The sequence below is a fragment of the Gracilinanus agilis genome, chromosome 2 (genome assembly GCF_016433145.1).
Source record: "Gracilinanus agilis isolate LMUSP501 chromosome 2, AgileGrace, whole genome shotgun sequence".
NCBI lineage: Eukaryota > Metazoa > Chordata > Mammalia > Didelphimorphia > Didelphidae > Gracilinanus > Gracilinanus agilis.
Genome location: NC_058131.1, coordinates 332,205,215 through 332,228,084, shown reverse-complemented (window position 1 = coordinate 332,228,084; position 22,870 = coordinate 332,205,215). Strand labels below are relative to the sequence as shown.

Sequence of the window (22,870 nt, the reverse complement as noted above, 5' to 3'; positions counted from 1 at the left end):
TGATTTGGAGCAGAGCCAGGATGGGGAAAAGAGGTAACAGGGCGTGTCTTTTAAACCGACTCTTAACATGGCATGTGGCTTCATTTTTCTAATGGCTACCAATAATAAAACCATAATATTTTTTAAATCTATCCTTCTATATCTATTTTATTTCTTACACTAGGCAATGGGGGTTAAGTGACTTGCCCAGGGTCACACAGCTAGGAAGTGTCTGAGGCCAGATTTGAACCTAGGACTTCCTGTCTCTAGGCCTGGCTCTCAATCCACTGAGCCACCCAGGTGCCCCACCTTAGTGTTGATTCTAAGACAAAAGGTAAGGGTTTTTTTTTTAAGATATATAAAGAATAAATTAGAGGAAGCTCAGAGGGGAAGGTCCAGGGAGGCAGGTGGGGGAGCACAAAGAAAGAATACCTGCAGAAGGTGGGATTTTAGCTGAGACATGAAGGAATCCAGGGAATCCAAGAGATAAGAGAGAACAGAGAAAGAGTTTCAGGCATGGTGGAAAGCCAGTGGAAAAAAGGTACAGAATTGAGAGAATCTCTTATGCTAAAAATAGAAAGACAGCCATTTTCTCAGGATTATAGAGGGGAGTAAAGTGTAAGAAGACTGAAAGGTAGGGAAAGGACTAGGTTATGAATAGCTTTGAAGATCAGAGGATTTTATATTTGAGGCAGTATAGAGCAAATGGAGTTTATTGGGTTGGGAGGGGGTGGCAGGGGAGAGGGGAGTGAGAGTGACATGGTCAGACCTATGACTTAGTTAGAGCTAAGTGACTTAGTGGATTGAAAGCCAGAACTAGAGATAGGAAGTCTTGGGTTCAAATATGGCCTCAGACACTTCCTAGCTCTGTGACCCTGGAAAAGTCACTTAACCACTATTGCCTAGCCCTTACTGCTCTTCTGCCTTGGAACCAATATGCTGTATTGATTCTAAAACTGAAGGTAAAGGTTGTTTTGTTTTAAATATCACTGATAGATGAGTGAAGGATGGAGTGGGTAGAGGAGAAACTTGTGTCAGGGACACCAACCAGAAGACTATTCATGATGAGGACCGATATAAGGGTGATGATAGTGTCAGAAAAGAGAAAGAGTGGAAGACAAGAGATGCTATGGAGGCATAATTGACAACACCTCCCAACAGATTACATATGATGGGGCAAGAATGAGGAATCATATCATGTTGGTGCCTGTGAAGGGCCCCACGGCTGCAAACTTTTAACTATTTGTTTAAGATGCTTGCCAGGCCAAGGTAGGGCCAAATAAGTCAGGACCACAAGACTCTGCAGAGCAGTCAGATTCCTCTGGCTACAGTCTCATTATCATCGTATGAAGGCAAAGGCTGCAAAGATAGCCCTTCTCTCCTCCTTCTCCCCTCCCTCAAGCTGAAGCTCATGGGATTGTTAGGATAACTCTCACCTTTAGACCACTGCTTTCTGCTTCTGACCCTGGATCCACACCAGTGATATAAATCCCCAAGGCATACTCCGCTCCTCCTCTTATCATAAGGCCCAGAGACCTCCCTTCACCGAGTACCAGGTTCACCTGCAGAGGGTAAAGGGGCCAGAAAAGAAAAGGGAGTTTATCAGTTAAAGGGGCACAAACCTGAAGCATAATTAAGTCACACATTCAACTATGACTTTCCCACCATCAAAGATTTTAGAGCAAGTAGGAAGATAAAGTTCATTTTGAAGGGCATGTAAACTCAGATACAAAAAACTACACAGATCAGGGCAAAGAGGTAACACAGTATATAGAGCACCAGACCTGGAGTCACGAACTCCTGGGTTCAAATCTGGCCTTAGACAGTTCCTAGGCACTTAACCCCAATTGTCTAGACCTTGTCACACTCTTCTGTCTTAGAATTAATACTAAAACAGAAGGTAAAGGTTTAAAGAATTACACAGATCAACAAGGAAGGCTCCACACTATTTTGAGTTCTAGTCCTAAACATGCTATCCATTAATTGGTCATGTGGCCTTGGTCAAGACTCTGGGCCTCAGTTCCCTCATCTGTAAAATGGAAGTGCTAGATTAAATTCAAGGTTCTGGCATTCTATATTCTGAGTTCAAATCTTAGTTCAGCTACTTACTAAGCTAAATTATTTTAGGCAAGTCACTTAACCTCACTATGTTTCATCTATAATAAAGGGAATAATAATACTTCTACTTCCTATATGGTAAAAAGGATGGCACCCTGCATTTGGAGTCAGAGGATCAAAGTTCAAATCACTATTTCTCACATGTAGCCTTGGGCAAGCCTCTTAACATCAAATCACTTAATATCTCTGGGTCTCAATGCCTCATTTACAAAATCAGAGGGTTGGCCCAATTCACCCTCTAGCTCCAATACAGAGATCTTCTGCTCACAAGGCTATCATAAGGAAAGTGCCTCACAAACCACCAAGTATTGTAGAAATGTGAGCTATTCCTATTCTCACCATCGCCCCATCAACAAACTTGCCTATTCTTTTTAAAAAGAGGAAAAAATAACATCATCGAGCTATACATAATATAAACTCAGGCCAGATTTTCTACCTATCCTGAGCACCGCTCAGCATCCAAGTTGGGAGTGACCAACTAGTCTAACCCCATATATGACCAAGATTCAATCCCGGGTATTTACAACTTCCCCAACAAGGGGTGTTCCAACCCTCTTCACCTGAAAATCTTTAGAAGAAAAACAACCTATTCTCTCCTTAGGCAGCCTCATTACATTTAATAATAAGTAGTAGTTAATAACATTAGGAAAGCCCTTTATAAATATTATATCATGTTATCCTTACCACAGCCCTAGAAGATAGGTGCTATTATTATGCCCCTTTTGCAGAAGAATAGACTGGATCAGAAGGAGATTAAGTGACTTGTCCAGGGTCATCCAACTAAGAAGTATATGAATCTGAATTCAGGCTCTTTCCAAGCCTAGAACCTAACAACCTGCATAAGTAGCTTGAATTATTGGCAAGTTTTTATCCTGCTATCGAGCTTAAATTGGCCTATGCAAATGTCACCTAATATTCTTAGTTCTGCCCTCTGTCACTCAGCACCTTATCACTAAACAGGACAAGTGTAATTCTCCTTCCTCTTTAATCCTTCAGTTACTTAGAGACATCTATCACCACCCCTCTAAGTCTTCTCTTTTCTAAGTTAAACAAAACCTCACCAGTCAGGCCAGGCATTTCATCCATCCTCATGTGGTGGCTTCTAGAACCCAAGAAAATACTTCTGAGTTACGTAGAATGGGATTATCACCACTCACATTCTAGATCTCATATAGGGTGCCTCTTAACTGAACCCTAAAATCTTATTAACTTTTTAGGCTTCCATGTCACACCGTTGATTTACTTTGAGTACAGTGAAAGTCCTGATCATTTCACATGAGCTGTTGTCCAGCTGCCTCTTATCCATAACATACTTGGATTTAAAAAATTTTCATAAGTATGGCAGAACTTTATGTTTATCTCTATTAAAATTTCACCTTATTAATCTCAGACCATTATTTTAGTCTATTTAGTGAGTTCTTCATTGGATTCTTATTGTCACCCAATATGTTGGCTATTCCTCCCAGCTTCATGTCATCAGTAAATCTGGTCAGCATGTCAAATCATTGATCGAGGTCATTAAGAAAAAATAATGGAAAAGAACAAGACCAAGAGCAGATTCAGGGGCCACTCATCTAGAGACCTCTAAGATGACATTGAGCCATTAATTAATCACTGTTCTGGGATCTTCTCATTCAATCAAATAAATTCTATGGGGAAAGAGAATCAAAACTGTATTTCAACAGCTCTCTCTCTCTCTCTCTCTCTCTCTCTCTCTCTCTCTCTCTCTCTCTCTCTCTCTCNTCTCTCTCTCTCTCTCTCTCTCTCTCTCTCTCTCTCTCTCTCTCTCTTTCTCTCTCTCTCAGAATCCCTGACTTTTCCTATTACCCTGTTATCAGATTTTGAATTCTTGCTGGTCCATCAAGTTCCTATTTCCTGTCTAAAGGATGCCTTCAGACTTCCAATCATTTGCAGAGCAATGAAAACTGACAAGGTATAGTGTCCTCCTTGGTTCAGATGACCGACAGGTTCTCCTAACTCAAGTTAGAAGTCAAGACACTCAAAGGTCCTCAGCAGAGCAATCTTCTAGAATCCCATCATTCCAACTGGTCACACATCTGTAACAATTTAAGATTGAAAACATGCTTTCTTTGCAACAAAACTGAGCCAGAGATATTTCAAGTAGTAGTATTTTCATTTTAGAGCTAAAAATTCTGAGACTAAAAGGAGAATTAAATGACTTGCCCAAGGGTATGAATTTACTGTCATATGCAGGAGAGGATTCCAATCAGTATTCTTTTTACCATCTTCTTAAATAATACTTAATAAATATTTTAAGCTTGTCTTAAGAGTGACAGACTCTGCCATGTGTGAAGAAGAGCACTTAATCACAATTGCTATTAGGATGATAAGATTTAAAACTAGAATGGATTTTAAAGACTGTCTAGTCCGAGGGTTCTTAACCTTTCTATGTGTCCTGGTTCTCTTTTCACCATCTGGTGAATCCTAAGTACCCCTTCTCTAAATAATAGATTTAAGTGAATAAAATAAAATACAGAGGAGGAAAAAGCAAACCAATTATATTGAAATATATGTGTGCACGTATATACGTATATATTTTAACCAAGTTTATTGAGCCCAAGTTAAAAACTCCTGATCTAATTCAACCTCCTCCCTTTAGAAAAGGAAGCAGAGGCCTAGAGAGAGGGGAAGCCACTTACCAAGATTACAACAGTTAAATGGCAGGGCCAACATTCAAACATCCATCATTTGATTCTAAATCCAGATGCTTTCCTGCTATGCAAAATGCCACAATGCATATGGGGTGGGGGTGGGGTTCTGTGATTACAAAGAAACCTCATCCCACACAGTCCCTCCCCTGTGCAGATTAAAGAGTACCCTGGGTACCAATGAATTAATGCAGCTTCCTCAAATGCCCAGTTTAAAATGGAGAGTAGCTTACACAGTGTGAGGATCTGGCTTCTCATTTTTTTAACAAGCAAATGGGCCACAGAATATCTTGGCAACCAGGATGGATGATGACTGGAAGATGCTTTTTATTAGCAGAGATTTAAGGTAAGTTTTTTTTTTCTAAAGAGAGAGAGGTTGTATGATTTGTGACGCTGTTTTGAGGATGCGCACAGCCAGGCAAGCAATAACACTAGTGATATCAGTACATTTGAAAACACAGAGAGCAACAGGTACATGCATCTCAGTCCTTCCCATGAACAGATGGCTGGCATCGGCAAATGTAAGGCAGGATGCTTTTTAGAAATGCCAGACTCTGGCTTGGCTACAACTCTGAAGAACTGTTCCCAAGCATCTTTGCCAAATCGAAGCTCTCCGGGAAACAGTTAGGACCACTGCATGGACAATCTTGCAGGGAGGATGGAGAAAGCTCTAGAGCACACCTGCCCAGTGGCATCCTGGGGGAGTGTTCTTTGCCAACCCGCTCAAACATGCTAACGTAGACCAGAGACCAAGCCAAACCTGGGGTGGCTTCCAGAGACAGCAAGATCTGATCCCTTTGCTGCAGACAAGCACAGGTGACAAATTCCTAATGAAGACCACACTCCTTGCAGGTTACGTTTCTGAAAGACCCAATTTGTATAGGCTATTTTTAGTTGGCTCGTGTTTGTAGGGGATGAGAGGTAAGGGTGACTTCTTTCTTCATAAAAGCATTTAGGTTTCTTCAGGGATCTAACCAGCCAGATCAAAAGATATTTATTAAGTGCCTGCTATGTGCCTGGCACTTTGCTACGACAATATCAGTCACTGAAAATGATGCAAAGTTCAAAGAGCTCACAAAAGTCATCTATTTGGTAACTTTCCCAATAGAATATAAGCTTCTTCAGGACAGGGATGGATTCTTTCTCTTTTTTCCTCTTTGAATTCTCTATACCTAGTAGGTTGCCTGGCCCACAGGTGGGACTTAATAAACACTTATGAATTGACTGACTAGTTGATAAACTAATTTATTATCTTTGATCTTGTTGATAACTCTATAACTTCTTGGGACTCCAGTAAATTACCAAGTCTTTTCGATCATGCCTCCATATGCCTCTGCTCTCCTCTATAGCCTTATGTAGCTATTATTCTCACCTAGAATTCAGTCACAAACTCCTAAATGGTCTCCCTGTTTTGAGTCCCTCCCAACTCCAAACCATCCACTCCACAATTGAAAAAATTACCTTCCTGGGGGCAGCTAGGTGACTCAGTGGATTGAGAGTCAGGCCCAGAGATGGGAGGTCCTGGGTTCAAGTCTGCCTCAGACACTTCCCAGCTGTGTGACCCTGGGCAAGTCACTTAACCCCCATTGCCTACCCTTACCACTCTTCTGCCTTAGAACCAATACACAGTATTGATTCCAAGATGGAAGGTAAAGTTTTTTTTTTTAAACCCTTGTACTTCGGTGTATTGTCTCATAGGTGGAAGATTGGTAAGGGTGGGCAATGGGGGTCAAGTGACTTGCCCAGGGTCACACAGCTGGGAAGTGGCTGAGGCCGGGTTTGAACCTAGGACCTCCTGTCTCTAGGCCTGACTCTCACTCCACTGAGCTACCCAGCTGCCCCAGAAGGTAAAGGTTTAAAAAAAAATTACCTTCCTAAGGTTCTGGTCTGACTGAGTCACTCTCTAGTTCAAAAACCTTGAGCATTCCCCTATTTTTCATAAGATAAAACAGAAACTCCTTAGCCTGACAGTCCTTATTCCTCTCCTTATCAACTCTACATTCCATCCAGACCATTAGAATATTAGTCATTTACCCTCTTCTTTACTGTGTCTTTTCACTGGCTACTCTTCATGCCTGGAATATGTTCCCTCCTACTCCCCATCCTCTCTACCTCTGTGCTTCCCTGACTTACTTCCAGACTCATATCAAGTCCAACCTTCTACAAGAGACCTTTACTAAGACAGAGGGGCAAGGGCTAGGCAATCAGGATTAAGTGACTTGCCCAGGGTCACCCAGCTAAGAAGTGTCCAAGGCTAGATTTAAACCCAGGTCCTCCCCACTCCAGACTATCTGCTGTACCATCTAGCTGCCTCTTACTAATATACTATTTATATAACTATATTAAGATATATTAAATATGATTTATAGAAAAATCTATTATATATGCATTTATTATATACAAACATAAACAATATAAATAATATATTTGTATATTATAATATGCATACATCTATACATCTACACATATTTTATTTATATATATATTTATATATATATAAAATACCTAAACCTATGTACTTAGTTGTTTGCATGTTGTCTCTCCCATTAGAATGTGAGTTCTTAAGTGCAGGAGCCTTGTTTCTGCCTTTCTTTGCATCCCCATATCTTAACATAGTGCCTGGCACATAGTCGGTGCTTAGTAAACGTTGTGCCTACTGACTGACACCTCTGTGTACAAGCTGTTCTCCATCCTTAGAATGTATTCCCTCTTCACTTCCATTCTCAGAGCCTGGTCTTCCTTCAAGGTTCAGGTCAGGTACCACCACCTGTGAGGTGTTCTCCACCTTTCCCCCCTTTCTTCCACCTTGCAACTTACTGTTCTCTCCTGCCTCAATTTTCATTGTACAATATAGTAGAACCTCATTTTACATTCCAAGACCCTTTGTGGAAGTTGAAAATCACCCCTAGTAGTGAACCCATTATTTAATAAGTGTTTAATTATCTAATTAATTATAACTATGTTTATAATAACAATTATTATCATGAATTAATTTATTTAATTAGTTAATCATATGAACATGTTTGGGCACTTTACAACTTTTTGTAGGCTTATCAGAGCCACCAGCATCACTCCTTTTGTAATTTGGGGCCATGATTAATAACCAAATAGCATTAATGAAACAAAGAGAAGTACTGCTCTGACCAACACAACTTGTTACAAGCAAGAACTCCGGAAGAAGGATGATGTGGGAGCGAATGATTGGTGTAAAACAATGTAATGACTCACACAAACACTTCTCAGAGCAAGAATGAGCATGATTGGGAGAACTGCTACAAGGCTTTATGCCAATTGGGAAAATGGCACAGATTTAGCACATAATTAAATATTTTTATTTTACATAATTATCTGCATTTATTCTTTCTGATTGCCAGTCACTTAGTATGTGATGAATTTGCTTAAAAGTTCTACTGTATTTATTTGCGCCCTCCCCACCCCACAATAGCACGTAAGTACCTTAAGACCAGAGACAGTCATTTGTACTTTTTACCCCTAGCTCACTGTCTGGCACACTGTAGATGCTTACTGCATGTTTGTGTTTAGTACTGCTTCGTGCTTACAACACTGGAATTCTATGATCTTTGCAGGCTAGTTCAGCATGAGGAAAACTACTGTTTTAGTCCCTCTTTTCCAACTCAATTATGAATAGCCTTCGCCTCAAAAAACAAAGGACAGAAACCCATCTCAAATGTGCATTTAAAAAAAAAATAATTCCCACCATCTGTCTTAAAATCAATACTGTGATTTGCCTCCAAGGCAGAAGAATGGTAAGGGCCTGAGGATGGAGGTTAAGTGATTTGCCCAGGATCACCCAGCTAGGAAGTATCTAAGGCCACATTTGAACTCAGACCTGGATCTCAATCCACTGAGCCATCTAGCTGCCACCTTTAGAAATCCATTCTTTATGAAAAAGTCTGGCTGGTTTCTTTATCTCAGCGTCATGATAAAAGCTCTATCTGCCAGAGTATAATTGGTCCTTTCTGCTCAGTAGAAATATGTTTTGATTTGGTTAAACTGAACAACTCCCACATGGCTAAGAAGGATTGGACACTCGATCAGAGCTGGGGAAGCAAAGGAGGAGGTTCAATGCCACTTTCTCTGTCCCTGATGCTATTATAATAAATTGGAACAGTGTCAGAGTTACTGCTCATCATAGGAGCAAGAGAAAGATGATTTGAAAAATGGCAGCAGAGGGGAAGTCCAGAGATCATCTACTCTCTACTGGCAAGAAAATAATACAGTGGGAGGTATTTTACTGGTGAAAAAGAATCATCTATAACCATTACTGTCCCTACTGCCCTTACTCCCTATTTCTATCCTAACTCACTATAAAGGCTACCACACTGGGAAAGAATCATGGGGTCATAAGAACATCGATCTAAAGAGGAGAGATACCTAGGAATTTATTGAACACAGCCTGATTAACCTAGGGCATTTCCCTGTACCTCTTTGTGCCTCAGTTTCTTCATCTGCAAAGTGGCCCAAATAATATTTGTGCTGCCTCCCCCAATGCTGTGGTGGGGAACACTGTAATCTTTCAAGTGTTCTAAAAATGAATCAGAATCATGATGATTTTTGTGTCCTAAGTAAAAATACAACCAGTGATGCATTTTTTCTGAGTTGTAAATATATCGCTGTGACCTTGTTATTCCTGTTTTATTATTTTTTAAAGGGTTACATACATTTGATTTCCAGTCTCTAGTCAAAGCAATGATCCTTCCTCTTCATGTGAAATAATACTCCATCCACATCCCATCTTCAACCCAGGCTTATTTAACTCAATAAATATACTCCTTTATGATGTTTATCTTTCTTCTGAAGGCCTGATCATTTTTTAAAACAACTGATACATGGTGGTCCTTTTCCAACTAATTCTGCCCTACAGGATTGCTGCCCATTTCTGCTGATCTGATCAAAGGATCTATTTGTAAAGCTCTTAGCACAGCACCTAGTACATTAAACCAAGTGCCTACTAAATGCTTGTTCCCTTTTCTCCTCTGGGACCCTCTTCCTGAATTTCTTGCTTTGGCAATACCATCATCATCTAGGCTGTGAATGAAAAATTGAACCCTAGTCCAATACTTGAAAAGGGCCACCGCTACACCGTCTTCCCTCGACTGGACATGACCCTTTGGCAAGATTGGTTCCACATCTATAGCTATAAGTATAGATATGGAAAATGCTTTGAAGCTTACAACGTGCTCTCCTCCCAATGGCCCTCTGTGATGGGCAGTCGATGTCTTATTATCCTTTTTTTGCAGATAAGGAAACTAAGAGCAAAGTGAATGACTTGCCTAAAGTAAAGGATCTAACAAGTGCCAGAGCCAGGAATTAAACCCAAGTCTGACACCCTTCTCACAAGAGCAATTTGCGTCTCTAGGTGGGAATTCAGTTAGAGCTGAATCTCAGAGTAATTTAAAACAAGAGTCTTTAACCTTTTCTGTATATCATGGAGTCCTTTGGCCATGTGGTAGAGCCAATGGACCCCTTCTCTGAAAAATGTTTTTAAATGAATAAAATAAAATACAAAGGATTACAAAGGAAACTAATTATATTGAAACATGGCAAATATATTAAAACAAAATTAAAGAAATTATTATTAATTTATAATTTAAATAAATAAAAAAATTTAAAAAACTAAATAAAAAATTAAATAAGTTAAGTGAACATAGAATAGTTTACTTGTCAGATCTCTGGGAAAGGAAAGATTTTTAAAACCAAGCAAGAGTTAGAGAAAATTACAAAATTTAAAATAAATGATTTTGATTATATCAAACTAAAAAGCTTTTGTACAAACAAAAACAATGTAGCCAAAATCAGAAGGGAAACAACAAATTGGGAAAAAATCTTTATAACAAAAAACTCTGACAGGGGTCTAATTACTCAAATATACAAGGAGTTAAATCAATTGTATAAAAAATCAAGCCATTCCCCAANCAACTGCTTGAACACATGGGTTGAGGCGGACATGATTGGGGATGTAGACTCGAAACTACCACACTGATGCAACTATCAATGATATGGAAATAGGTCTTGATCAATACACATGTTAAAACCAGTGGAAATGTGCATCGCCTATGGGGTGGGGAGCTGGGGGCAGGGGTGAAGGGGAAAGTAAGAGCATGAATTATGTAACCATGTTAACTTTTCTAAAAAATAAATATTAATAAATGTTTAAAAAAATAAAAAAATAAATGAATAAAATAAAATACAAAGGATTACAAAGGAAACCAATTATATTGAAATATGGCAAATATATTAAAACAAAATTTTTTTAAGTTCAAAGACCCCATGTTAAAAAATCCTGATTTATTTTTTTTATTTTTTTTCTTTGAAAAATTTTTTATTTAATTAATTAATTTAGAATATTTTTCCATGGTTACATGATTCATATTCTTTTCCTCTCCTCCTCCCATAGTTAACGAGCAATTCCACTGGGTTTTACATGTGTCATTGATCAGCCCTATTTCCATATTATTGATATTTGCACTAGGGTTGATTGCTTAGAGTCTACATCCCCAATCATATCCCCATCGAACCATGTGATCAAACAAAAATACTCCTCATTTAAAGGAATAGCATAGGGCAGCTAGGAAGCTCGGTAGACTGAGAGCCAGATTTAGAGATGGGTTCAAATTAGGAACTTCATAGTTGTATGAACCTGGGCAAGTCACTTAATGTCCATTGCCTAGCCCTTTCCATTCATCTGTCTCAGAACCAACACACAGTATTGATTCTAAGATGAAAAATAAGGATTATTTTTTTTAAGTAGAAGCACATTCCAAACAACCTTAAGAATCCAATTGTCTTAGTGGAGTCCAAGGTTTTAAAAATCTCATTCCTTCTTCAACCTCCCCCACGTGTTTTGGCAAACACTTTACCCTGAAGAACATCTGAGGCATATTCACACTGAGAGGGAACAGGTACAAAAGGGCAGCTCTCTAACCATATATCTCTCTGCTACTTCTTCAAATGTCACTAAGCAGCTATGGGGGATGAGGAAGAGGGCGACCGAGGCAACACAGAGCTGGGGCTTATTGGTAATACTGGTAGACTTGACCTTTACTAAAAGGTCTGCATTTGGTAAGTAAAAGCAATTATCCTTGGAAAGTTATTCACTGATGTGTGGAAACATTTCATGCCTTTTCTACCATGTGGGCCCAAAAATTATAAAGAGAAAATGCAGACTCAGTCATAAAGAACGCTAGGTGAAAGATATGCAGGCTTACTTGCAAACAACATGACCAGGAGTGTTCTCCACATACGATTTCTCCAAATTCCTCACCAGGAATAAATAGGTTCATAGAATCTTAAGAGTTGAAAGGGACCTCAGAGATCTTCCACTCTAGTATTCCCTGTATCCCTTCCTCTCTCCTTTCTTAAGAACCATCCTATAAGAGAGAAAGTATTTGGGGGGGGGGCAGTTAAGATGGCTTAGTGGATAGAGCCCTGAGCCTAGAGTCACTTAGACATGAGTTTAAATCTGGCATCAGACACTTACTGTCTGTGTGACCCTGGGCAAGTCACTTAACTTCTGTTGGTCTCAATCCACTGGAGAAGGAAATGGCAAGTCTCTCCAGTATCTCTGCAGGGAAAATCCCATAGGGTATGGTCCATCGGGTCAGGAAGAGTCAGACACTATTGAACAACAACAGTAACAACCCACCACGACCACAATAACAACTTTTTTAGAGAAGGGGGGAAAAAATCAACACAACTGACTGATAGATTGAAAAAGTCCAAAACCATGTTCAAAGTGTAACAATTGTGGCCCTTCCACCTAATGTCTTCTCCTATCACTTCAATAGAGCTGGCATTTATAGAGTAGATCAGCATTTTCAGATTGCTGTATAATATCATTTCATTCCATCCTCCCAACATCCCTGGGGAAGGAGCACTCTTATTATCCCTCTTTTATCAGGAAGGACACACAGGTGGACAGAGTGGCTCGCTCTGGATCACACTGCTAGTTCAGTGTCTGAGGCAAAATTCAAACTCAGCTCTTCTGGACTCCAAGTCCAACATCCCATGTATGGTGCCGTCTAGCATAGGTACCCAGGTGGCAATCTTTGTGACACACCATAGTGACGGAGTACCCAGTCCAGGTCTGCTCCTCTACATTCTGGCTTGATGTCTTGATGCTTCTCCAGTTCTGGGACTATATGGCTTACTCCTCCTCACCAGGACCCTTGGGCCCAGGACCTCAGCACTGACCAGTAACTCTACGTCATCCAGGAAGGCTCACCACTCAAGTTTCAGGCTAGCTGTCATTCTCAACTCCTTCCTCTCTCTCCCATAACTATATCTTGCCAAGTTCCAGCTGTCTACCTTGCATCATCTCTCACCTAAGCACCCCCCAATCCCCAGCACAGACCCTTATCACCTCACACCTATACTATTGAAAGAGCCTCTTGATTGTTCCCATTGTCTCAATTCTTTTCCCACTCCAATTCATCTTTGACTCAGCTTTCTTTTTTTTAAAAATATTTTCAAATTATTTTTATTTTACAAATTTCCACATGACTTTTCCCAAGTTATATGATCCAAATTATCTCCCTACCTTCTTCCCTCCCCCCTCCCAGAGCTAGCAAGCAATTCAATCTGGGTTATACATGTGTTATCATGCAAAACATATTTCCATATTGTTCATTTTTTGTAAGTGAATAATCTTATAAAACCCAAAGCCTAAAACATATACCTAAATAAACAAGTAAAAAATTGTATGCTTCCATCTGTATTCTGACTCCAACTGTTCCTTTTCTGGAGATAGATAGCATTCTTTGTCATAAGTCCCTCGGAATTGCTCTGGATCACTGTATTGTGGTTAGTAGCAAAGTCTATCACATCTGACTATTACACAATATTGCAGTTAGTGTGTATAATGTTTTCCTGGTTCTGCTTATTTCACTCTGCATCAGTTCGGGTAGGTCTTTCCAGATCTTTCTGAAATCCTCCTGTTCATCATTACTTATAGCACAATAGCATTCCATCACCATCACATACCACAATTTGTTCAGCTGTTCTCCAATTAATGAACATCCCTTCAGTTTCCAATTCATAGTCACCACAAAAAGAGCTGCTATAAAGACTTTTGTACACATAGGTCCTTCCTTGCCCCCCCCCTCTTTTTCATCTTTTTGGGAAACAGATCTAGTAGTGATATTGTTGGATCAAAGGGTATACACTGTTTTATAGCCTTTTGGGCATAATTCCAAATTGCCTTTCAGAATGGTTGGATCAGTTCACAACTCCACCATGTATTAGCATCCCAATTTTGCCACATCCTCTCCAATATTTATTATTTTCCATTGCTGTCATACTGGCCATTCGGATAGGTGTGAGGTGGTACCTCAGAGTTGTTTTAATTTGCATTTCTCTCATCAAGAGAGAGTGAGAACATTTTTTCATATGACTATTAACAGCTTTGATTTCTTAATCTGCAAACTATTTAATCATATCCTTTGACCATTTATCAATTAGGGAATGATTGGGATTCACATAAATCAGATTTAGTTCTTCAAATATTTGAGATATAAGATCTCTATCAGAGAAATTTGTTACAATTTTCCCCCAGTTTATTGTTTCCCTTCTAATCTTGGTTGTACTGGATTTCTTTGTACAAAATCTTTTTAATTTAATATAATCAAAATTATTCATTTTATATCTTGTAATATTCTCTATCTCTTGTTTGGTGATAAATTCTTCCTTCTCTCTAGATCTGACAAGTAAACTATTCTATGTTCCCCTAATTTACTTGTAATATCACCTTTACATTTAAATCACATACTCATTTTGACCTTATCTTGGTATATAGGGCAGTGATGGCAAACTTATGGCATAGGTACCAAAGATGGCATGCACAGCGCTCTCTGTGGGCATGCAACCACCCCCTACCCCCAGTTGGTTACTAGAAAGGCAGAGAGACTTGGACAGAGCTTCTCCCTGGGCCTGACTACATTTTTTCACATGCCCCGCACCTCTGCCCAGCAGCCAATGGGAGCACACGGGGGGTAAGGTGCACAGCTCACATCTGGCAGAGCTGGAGGGGAGCAGAGTGCTTGGACCACTCCCCTCTCCCTCTCTATATTCACTAAGGACATTCCTCACTTCCCCCGCTCCTCTGTCCAACAGCCCACTGGGAGGTTTTCTCTCTCCTATGTGTAGGGTAAGGAGGGGGTAGGGTGTGCCCAGCAGCACTTGTTGGGGATGGAGCACAGCACTCAGTCTGGGGGTTGGAGTGGGAGGTGGGGCCTGGCACTTTGTCTCTAAAAGGTTTGCCATCACTGGTATAGTGTATGATATATTGATCTAAGCCTAATTTTTGCCATAATGTTTTCCAATTTTCCTAGCAATTTTTGTCAAATGGTGAGTTGGGATCTCTGAATTTATCAAACACTAGATTCCTGAGGTTATTTACCCTTAGTCTATTCCATCTATCCACTCTTCTATTCCTTAGCCAGTACCAGGTCATTTTGATGATTACTGCTTTATAGGTCAGTGTAAGATCTGGGACTGCTATGGCCCCCATCCTTCACATTTTTTTTTCATTACTTCCCTTGATATCATTGATCTTTTGTTCTTACAGATGAATTTTGTTATTATTTTTTCTAGTTCTCTAAAATAATTTTTTGGTAGTTTGATAGGTATGGCACTAAGTAAATTAATTTGGGTAGAACTGTCATTTCTATTATATTAGCTCAGCCTACCCATGAGCAATGAATGTTTTTCCAATTGTTTAGATCTAACTTTATTTGCATGTACAGTGTTTTGTAACTGTGTTCATATAATTCCTGTGTTTGTTTTGGAAAATAGATTCCCAAGTATTTTATATTGTCTAGAGTAATCTTAAATGCAATTTCTCTTTCTAACTTTTGCTTGCTGGACTTTGTTGAAAAGATTTATGTGGGCTTATTTTGTATCCCGCAACTTTGCTAAAGTTATAAATTATTTCAACTAGTTTTTTAGTTGATTTCCTAGGATTCTCCAAATATACCATCATATCATCTGCAAAAAGGGATGGATAGTTTAGCTCCTTCATTGCCTACTTTGATCCCTTCAATTTCTTTTTTTTCTCCAATTGCTAAAGCTTAAGGCAAGCAAAGCCAAGATAGCATCTTAGTAGCAGCAAAAGTTGAAACTTCTCTCCAATCCTAATTGCTAAAGCTAGCACTTCTAGTACAATATTAAATGAGTGGTGATAATGGGGATCCTTGCTTCACTCCTGATCTTATTGGGAAGGCTCCTAACTTCTCTCCATTGCAGATGATACTTGCTGATGATTTTAAAAAATGCTACTCATTATTTTAAGTAAAGGCCCTTTTATTCCCATGCTTTCTAGTGTTAGGTGTTATATTTTGTCAAAGCCTTTTTCTGCATCTATTGAGATAATCATGTGATTACTGTTAGTTTGATTATTGATCTGGTCAATTATGCAGATAGTTTTCCTAATAGTAAACCAGCCTTGTATTCCTGGTGTAAATCCCATCTGATTACTCCACTCAGCTTTCAAAGTGATTTTCTTAAAAGCAGGGTCTGACTATGTCATTCCTCTATTTAATAAATTTCAATGCCTTACAAGATTGCCTTATTGCCTTACAAGATTGAATATAAAATCTTCTGTCTGGCATTTAAAGTCCTTCAAAATCTTTTCTATGGGGGAGGTTAGTGGCTCAGGGGAGAGAAAGCCAGGTATGGAGATGAAAGACCCTGGGTTCAAATATGACCTCAGATACTTCCTAGCTATGTGAACCTGGGCAAGTCACTTAACCCCAATTGTCTAGCCTTTATCTTCTGCCTTGGAACCAATATTTAGTATGAATTCTAAAGCAAAAAGTAAGGTTTTAATTTTTTTAATCAAAAATTTAATAAATCCATTCTCCAATACTTCCTAGCTGTATGACTCTGGGCAAGTCAGTTAACCCTGATTGCCCTGCCCTTACACATCTTCTGTCTCAAAACCAATACTTACTACCGATTCTAAGTCAGAAAATAAGGATTATTTTAAAAAAGAGAAGAGAAGAGAAGAGAAGAGAAGAGAAGAGAAGAGAAGAGAAGAGAAGAGAAGAGAAAAGGTTTCCTATCTTGTGATCTCCTTAGACCTTGCTCTTTCTCTTCCTATTAGGCACTCTGCCATTCAGTGATGCAGGTCTTCCTGCCCTTGCTCACACAAGACACTCTATCCTTTGACTCTGTACTTCTTCCTTGGCTGTCCCTTATGCCTCATGTGCTCATCCTCTTTATCTCCACCTCCTGGCTTCCCCAGCTTCCTCTAAGTTCCATCTACAAGTTTATGGCATCAGAAAGCAAAAGCCTTTCCAAATGGCCTTCCCTCTGTTGATAATCTAATTTAACCTGTGTATCTCATTTGTAAATAACTGTTTCCTCCATAACACCATGAGCTTCTTAAGAACAGGAGACTGTATTTTACCTTTCTTTCAATCTCTAGTACTTAGCACAGTGGCTGGCACATAGTAAGCACATAACACAAATTTGTTAACATGACCATTTGAATGTTGTCTCCAGCTACCACCATGCATAGAAGCATGGGGTTCTCTTTCTTTTTTCTTTTCTTTTTTAAATTCAGCTTCTGTCTTAGAATCAATATTAAGTATCAGTTCCAAGGCAGAAGAGCAATAGGTCAAGTGACTTGTCCAGGATCACACAGATAAGAAGTATCTGAGATTATATTTAAACCTGGTCCTCTCGTCTGCAGGATTGGCTTTTTATCCATAGAGTCACCTAGCTGCCTTGGTTCTCTTCTCTTTTGAGGCCATTTAGTTCTTCATTCCAAGAACTCTTTCTCCTCCTTGAGACTCTGAGCTCCTTGAGGGTAGGGAATATCTTTTGTCTTGCTTTGTATCCTCAATACTTGGCAAAATTCCTGGCAATAATTTGATAAATGTTACTGACTGGCCATTTTTTCATTGCCTGACTCCTCCAACCATCTCTGGAGTTAAGAAGCTCTTCCCCATCTCTCTGGAATCTACTGGGATCTGAGCTCTCTCTGTATGTGTGCTTAGCTCAGCTTTGGTTCTCTGACATCTCTACCAGACACTCTAGTTCTTTTTTTTATTATTATCCAAAGTCAGTTCAAGGGCGAGAGCTTCAATAACCAGGACTCAATCAACCTGTGGATAATGGGATTATATCATCCAGAGAAAGCTATTCTCAAAAGCAGAGCATCCTTAACCTGGTCAAATTGACCAGACAACTCATTACAAGCCTATCAAAGAGATGGCATCAATCACCTTGTTGGGGATATCCATATCTTCTACACTTTTTTATTATGCTCTTCAACTGTAAAATTGCGACCAAAATAGCCTTATCTCACAGGGTTGCTCTGAGGATCATACAGAACTGAATACATGAATTATCTTGCAAATTTCAGACTATAGGAATACCAAATATTATGATTCTCATTATCTCTAGAGTTGCCAAATGCCCTCCTGCTAAACTGCAGCTTCCTTGAGGCAAGGACCATGTTGCATCCATTTTGGGATCATCTTGCTCTGACCATAGCAGGCACTAAATAAACACTCATTGGATTTGACAAAAGAACTGGGTCATTTTGGCTGAAAAAATACATTACAAAGCAGGGAATCCCAACAGTTACTTCAATATTTATCTTTTTTTTAACAGGATAGTTGCCTTAAGCTTGAAATGCAATATTTTAATACTCTGCATTCAGGAATATGTTGAAATCCTTCTTCCAATCTAAAGTTGCCCTATATTAACAGTGGCAGTTATTCAGAACTAATATATTTACTTTCTTTTGAAGATTCAGTTTTTAAATTGAATTCCAAATTCCCCCCACCTCTTCCTCCATCTATTGAGAAGGCAAGGATATCTACCATACATGTGAAGTCATGCAAAACACTTTCAAATTAGCTATGTTGTAAAAAAAAATGAAGAAAAATGAAGCAGAAAAAAAAGGACCAAGTAAGAATATTTCTGCCTTTGACACATCTACTTCGTAGCCTTGGTTTTAACCTAGATGAGACCTTCATTGGCAAAACTAACCAAAGGAGCAACATTTAATTTCAAATTTACTTTATAAACCTTCTATTTGCCTCTGCATCTTATATTAAGCTATTTCCCTCTCCCACCTGGAGTGTTAATTCTGGATCTCTGGACACATTTCTTTTTCAAAACTTGGGGGTAATAGTCTTTAATGTAGTAGTTGATTAATCCTTTTCCTCTATCCCCCTCCCCTACAAAACACACTGCTATTATCCCAATGATGGAAAGAAAATTTATGCATTTTCAATTTGGACACAGATCCTCCATGGCTGCTGGGTTCCTGCTACTTCTCCCTGGCTGCGTACCACTCTTGAGGAACGTGTCTGTGTACTGCCCTTGTAAAGGGGGCTGAGAGGCAGGAGAGCATAAGTCTGAGCACACTCTAGGTCACTTGAAGGGTGCTCAACATGCAGAAAAGGAAGAAACTGAAGGATTTTTTCCCCTAATGCTTCAAGACTGGTTCTGAAAAATAATATTGCACCAGTCAGTTTTCCTCATCTCATCTCATGATTGTAAGATGTCACCATTTCCCTGTAATGGGTGACTTATCAGAAGAGAGAGGAATCTCGACCCAGAGTATAAAACCTCCAGACTAAGCACCAGTCTCGGCCTCCAATGGCAGATGGCATCTGTGCATACCAATGAGGCCTGAAGGTCCAACTTCTGCCTTGATCAGAAAAGACTATAAGGCATCGTATCCTGCATATTAATATTGTGCAAAGAGCATTTTTTAAATAAAGTTATGGTGTAATCAAGAGGAAAAAAAGGAAAGAAATTGCAAAAGTAATGACTCTGGCAACTGATATTATAATAACAATAACCTAACATTTATATAGCACCTTGTGGTAACAAAGTGATTTTTATCCACTATCTCGGTTGATCCTTGTAACAGACCTGTGAGAGCAAGTAATACTATTCTCATTTCATAGATGAAGAAGCTGACATTTAGGGAGGAAAAGTGACCTGCCTCAGGTCACATGGCAAGTGAGTGAGCAGCTGAGCTGGGACGAGAACCCAGGTCTCCTGACCCTCACGCTAGTTCTTTCCATTAGCCACAGCACCATCATACCATTTTTAACCTACTGGCTGCTGCAGCCCACAATAAGAAAAACACAGTTACGCTTTATAAATAATAGTCTTAGTGTCTAGGTCAGGTTTTTAGTAAAGTGCAAAGCATCTACATGTCCTGGGATAATACAAAATGATCATTCTCACCAGAGGGATGATGGATGGATAGGCGAGGAGGAGAGAGAAGGCAGGGGTGGAGAGAGACAGACAGACAGACAGAGACAGAGAGAGAGAGAGATGGAAAAGTGAGAGACAGAGACAGAGAGAAATGGAAAAGTGAGAGAGAGATGGAAAGAGAAAGATAGAAAGCAAGAGAGAGAGATGGAAAGAGAGAGACAAACAGATGGAAAGAGAGACAGATGGAAAGAAAAATAGAGAAAGAGAGAGGGATGGAAAGAGATGGATAAATGGAGAGAGAAGAGAGAGGGAAGAAAGAGAGAGATGGAAAGAGATGGAGAAAGATGGACAGATAGAGAGAGAGGGAAGAAAAATGGAGAGAGAGATGAAACTTTTATTAAGTGCTTACTATGTAGAAGGCACTGTGCTTAGCACTGGAGATACTTACAAACGAGACATTTGTGAGTCTCCGTGTTAAACAGCTAAATCCAAGGAAAAAAATCAAAGGTTTAATAACTCTTGTCTACTATGGGGGATCCCGATTTCAGTACTTCTAAAGATTTGTCCATTCATTCTTTCCACACACTACTTTTATCAGGGTTTACCCATAAATCCTTTTTAGAAGACTGGCCTAAAAGATGGAGAAATAGAAAAAAGCCAAGTAGTAATAGGGAAATCTAAGTAACCATAGTGGGACAATTTTCTAGTCCTAGATCACAAATTGGGCCCAGGGACAATTGATCAGCCCAGGATCTGTGGCACAGGGGCAGCGAGGTGGATAGAATATCAGTCCTGAATTCAAGACAGACCTGAGTTCAAATTCAGCCTCAGACTCCTACTAGCTGTGTGAAACTTGGCAAGTCACTTAACCTCTATTTTAACCTCTATTTCATCATCTGGAAACCATCGAAGGGGACAATTATAATCCATTGGCACACCTTGTCTCTATGACCAGGGGTCAGAAATGCTGCTTTGAGAGGGTGTGTGCAAAGGTCAAATCGGAGGTCTGTGTGAGAAGGGGCAAAGGCAGGTGCCAAGGGGAAATGTTTCCTGGGTCTGACTTTGAGAGTGTCTCTATGTTCCGGGCACCGACTGCACGCTAAGCCCACAGACGTCCAAGGTACAGAGCGGCCCTCTGCCAGACTCCCTCCTTGTTCCAGAGGCTTCTCTTTTCCTTTAAATGGAAATGACAATGACGACATCCCCTTTCCCATGACCACCATGAATATTTCATCACCAAGCGTGGGGCCTTTCATTCGGTAATAGATTTCCTTTCTGGCAGGTAAGAGCGCCACTTACTCTCCAAGCACTCCGCAGGGTGACCCAAAGGGCCTCTTGGGTGAACCTGATTTATTTGGAGCAAATGAGAAGGTGATGAAGCTGGTGAGAGAGGAGGAGGGAGGAGGCTGCCCAGACCAGAGCCCAGCATTAATACCTCGGCAGGTCACTCTGAACTTTTTCCAAGCAAATTGTTTCTGGCTGGAACTTCATGCTGTTTTCCCCTTTGCCTCCAGTCCTGTTTGGCTTTCCAAGCCCTTTACAACCTCACTTCATTCTACATTATGCACCAGACAAACTGGTCCTCTGGTCCTCTGCAAAGGTCACTCCATCTCCCAGTTCTCCACCTTCCAAATCAAATGACCATTTGCCCTGGTCACTCTCGACCATCCTCAGACTTTTGCAATTGGTCATCTTCAAAAGCATTCATTCCTTACCTCCTCCCCACCAAATCCCTCTCTTCCTTCAAGATGCAATTCAAAGGGGGCAGCTAGACAGATAGAAATACCAATGGATAGAAAGCTAGGCCTTGGAGATGGGAGACCCAGGTTCAAATCTGTCCTCAGACATTTTCTAGCTGTATGACCCTAGACAAGTCACTTAACCCCAATTGCCTACCCCTTGACATTTTTCAGCCTTAGAATCAGTTCTAAGACAGAAAGTAAAAGTAAGGTTTAATTGTACCCCCAAAGAGATCATAGGGAAAAAGACTTGTTCAAAAATATTTATAGCCTTGCTTTTTGTGGTGGCAAAAAACTGGAAAATGAGGGTATGCCCTTCAATTGGGGAATGGCTGAACAAATTGTGGTATCTGCTGGTGATGGAATCCTATTGTGCTCAAAGGAATAATAAACTAGAGGAATTCCAGGTGAACTAGAAAGACCTCCAGGAATTGATGCAGAGCAAAAGGAGCAGAACCAGAAGAACATTGTACACTGTGGTAAAATAGAATGTAATGGACGTCTGTACTGGCAGCAATGCAATGACGCAGGACTATTCTGAGGGATGTATGGTAAAGAACACCACCCACATTCAGAGGAAGAACTACAGGAGAGGAAACAGAAGAAAAACAACTGCTTGAACACATGGGTTGATGTGGACCTGATTAGGGATGTAGACTCTACGGACCACACCAATGCAACTATCAATAATATGTAAATAAGTCTTGATTGATGACACATGTTAAAACCAGTGGAAATGCATGTTGGCTATGGGGAGGGGGTTGGGGGGCAAAGGGGAAAGTAAGAACATGAATCATGTAACCATGGAAAATTTTTCTAAAAAATAAAATTTTAAATGCAGAAAAAAAAGTGAGGTTTAAAAAACCAAAAGATTCATGTGCCATCTTCTACACATTGTCTTTCCTAAATCCTTCCTAATTGTTTCTTCCCCCTCTCTCTGACTACCATGTATTCATTTTGTATTGATTCTGTGTGTATATGGGTGTGCACATGTGCATATATATTTATAAATGTAAATAAATTTATAAATATATGTGAAAATATAAATAAAATAAATATATCTTTACAAATATAAATATACCTATTATATATATATGTATACATAATATATATATAAACATGAGAGATGTGTATATATATATATATATATATATATATATA

General features: G+C 39.7%; 1 protein-coding gene across 1 annotated transcript in view; it reads right to left on the bottom strand.

Moving 5' to 3' along the window:
- The window catches only part of WHRN (whirlin), a 162,470-nt gene that overhangs the window by 77,229 nt on the left and 62,371 nt on the right, over positions 1 to 22,870 (bottom strand). The window contains exon 3 of the mRNA XM_044659773.1: positions 1,416 to 1,541. Within this exon, the coding sequence (XP_044515708.1) occupies positions 1,416 to 1,541 (126 nt within the window). The remainder of the gene's footprint in view (positions 1 to 1,415; positions 1,542 to 22,870) is intronic.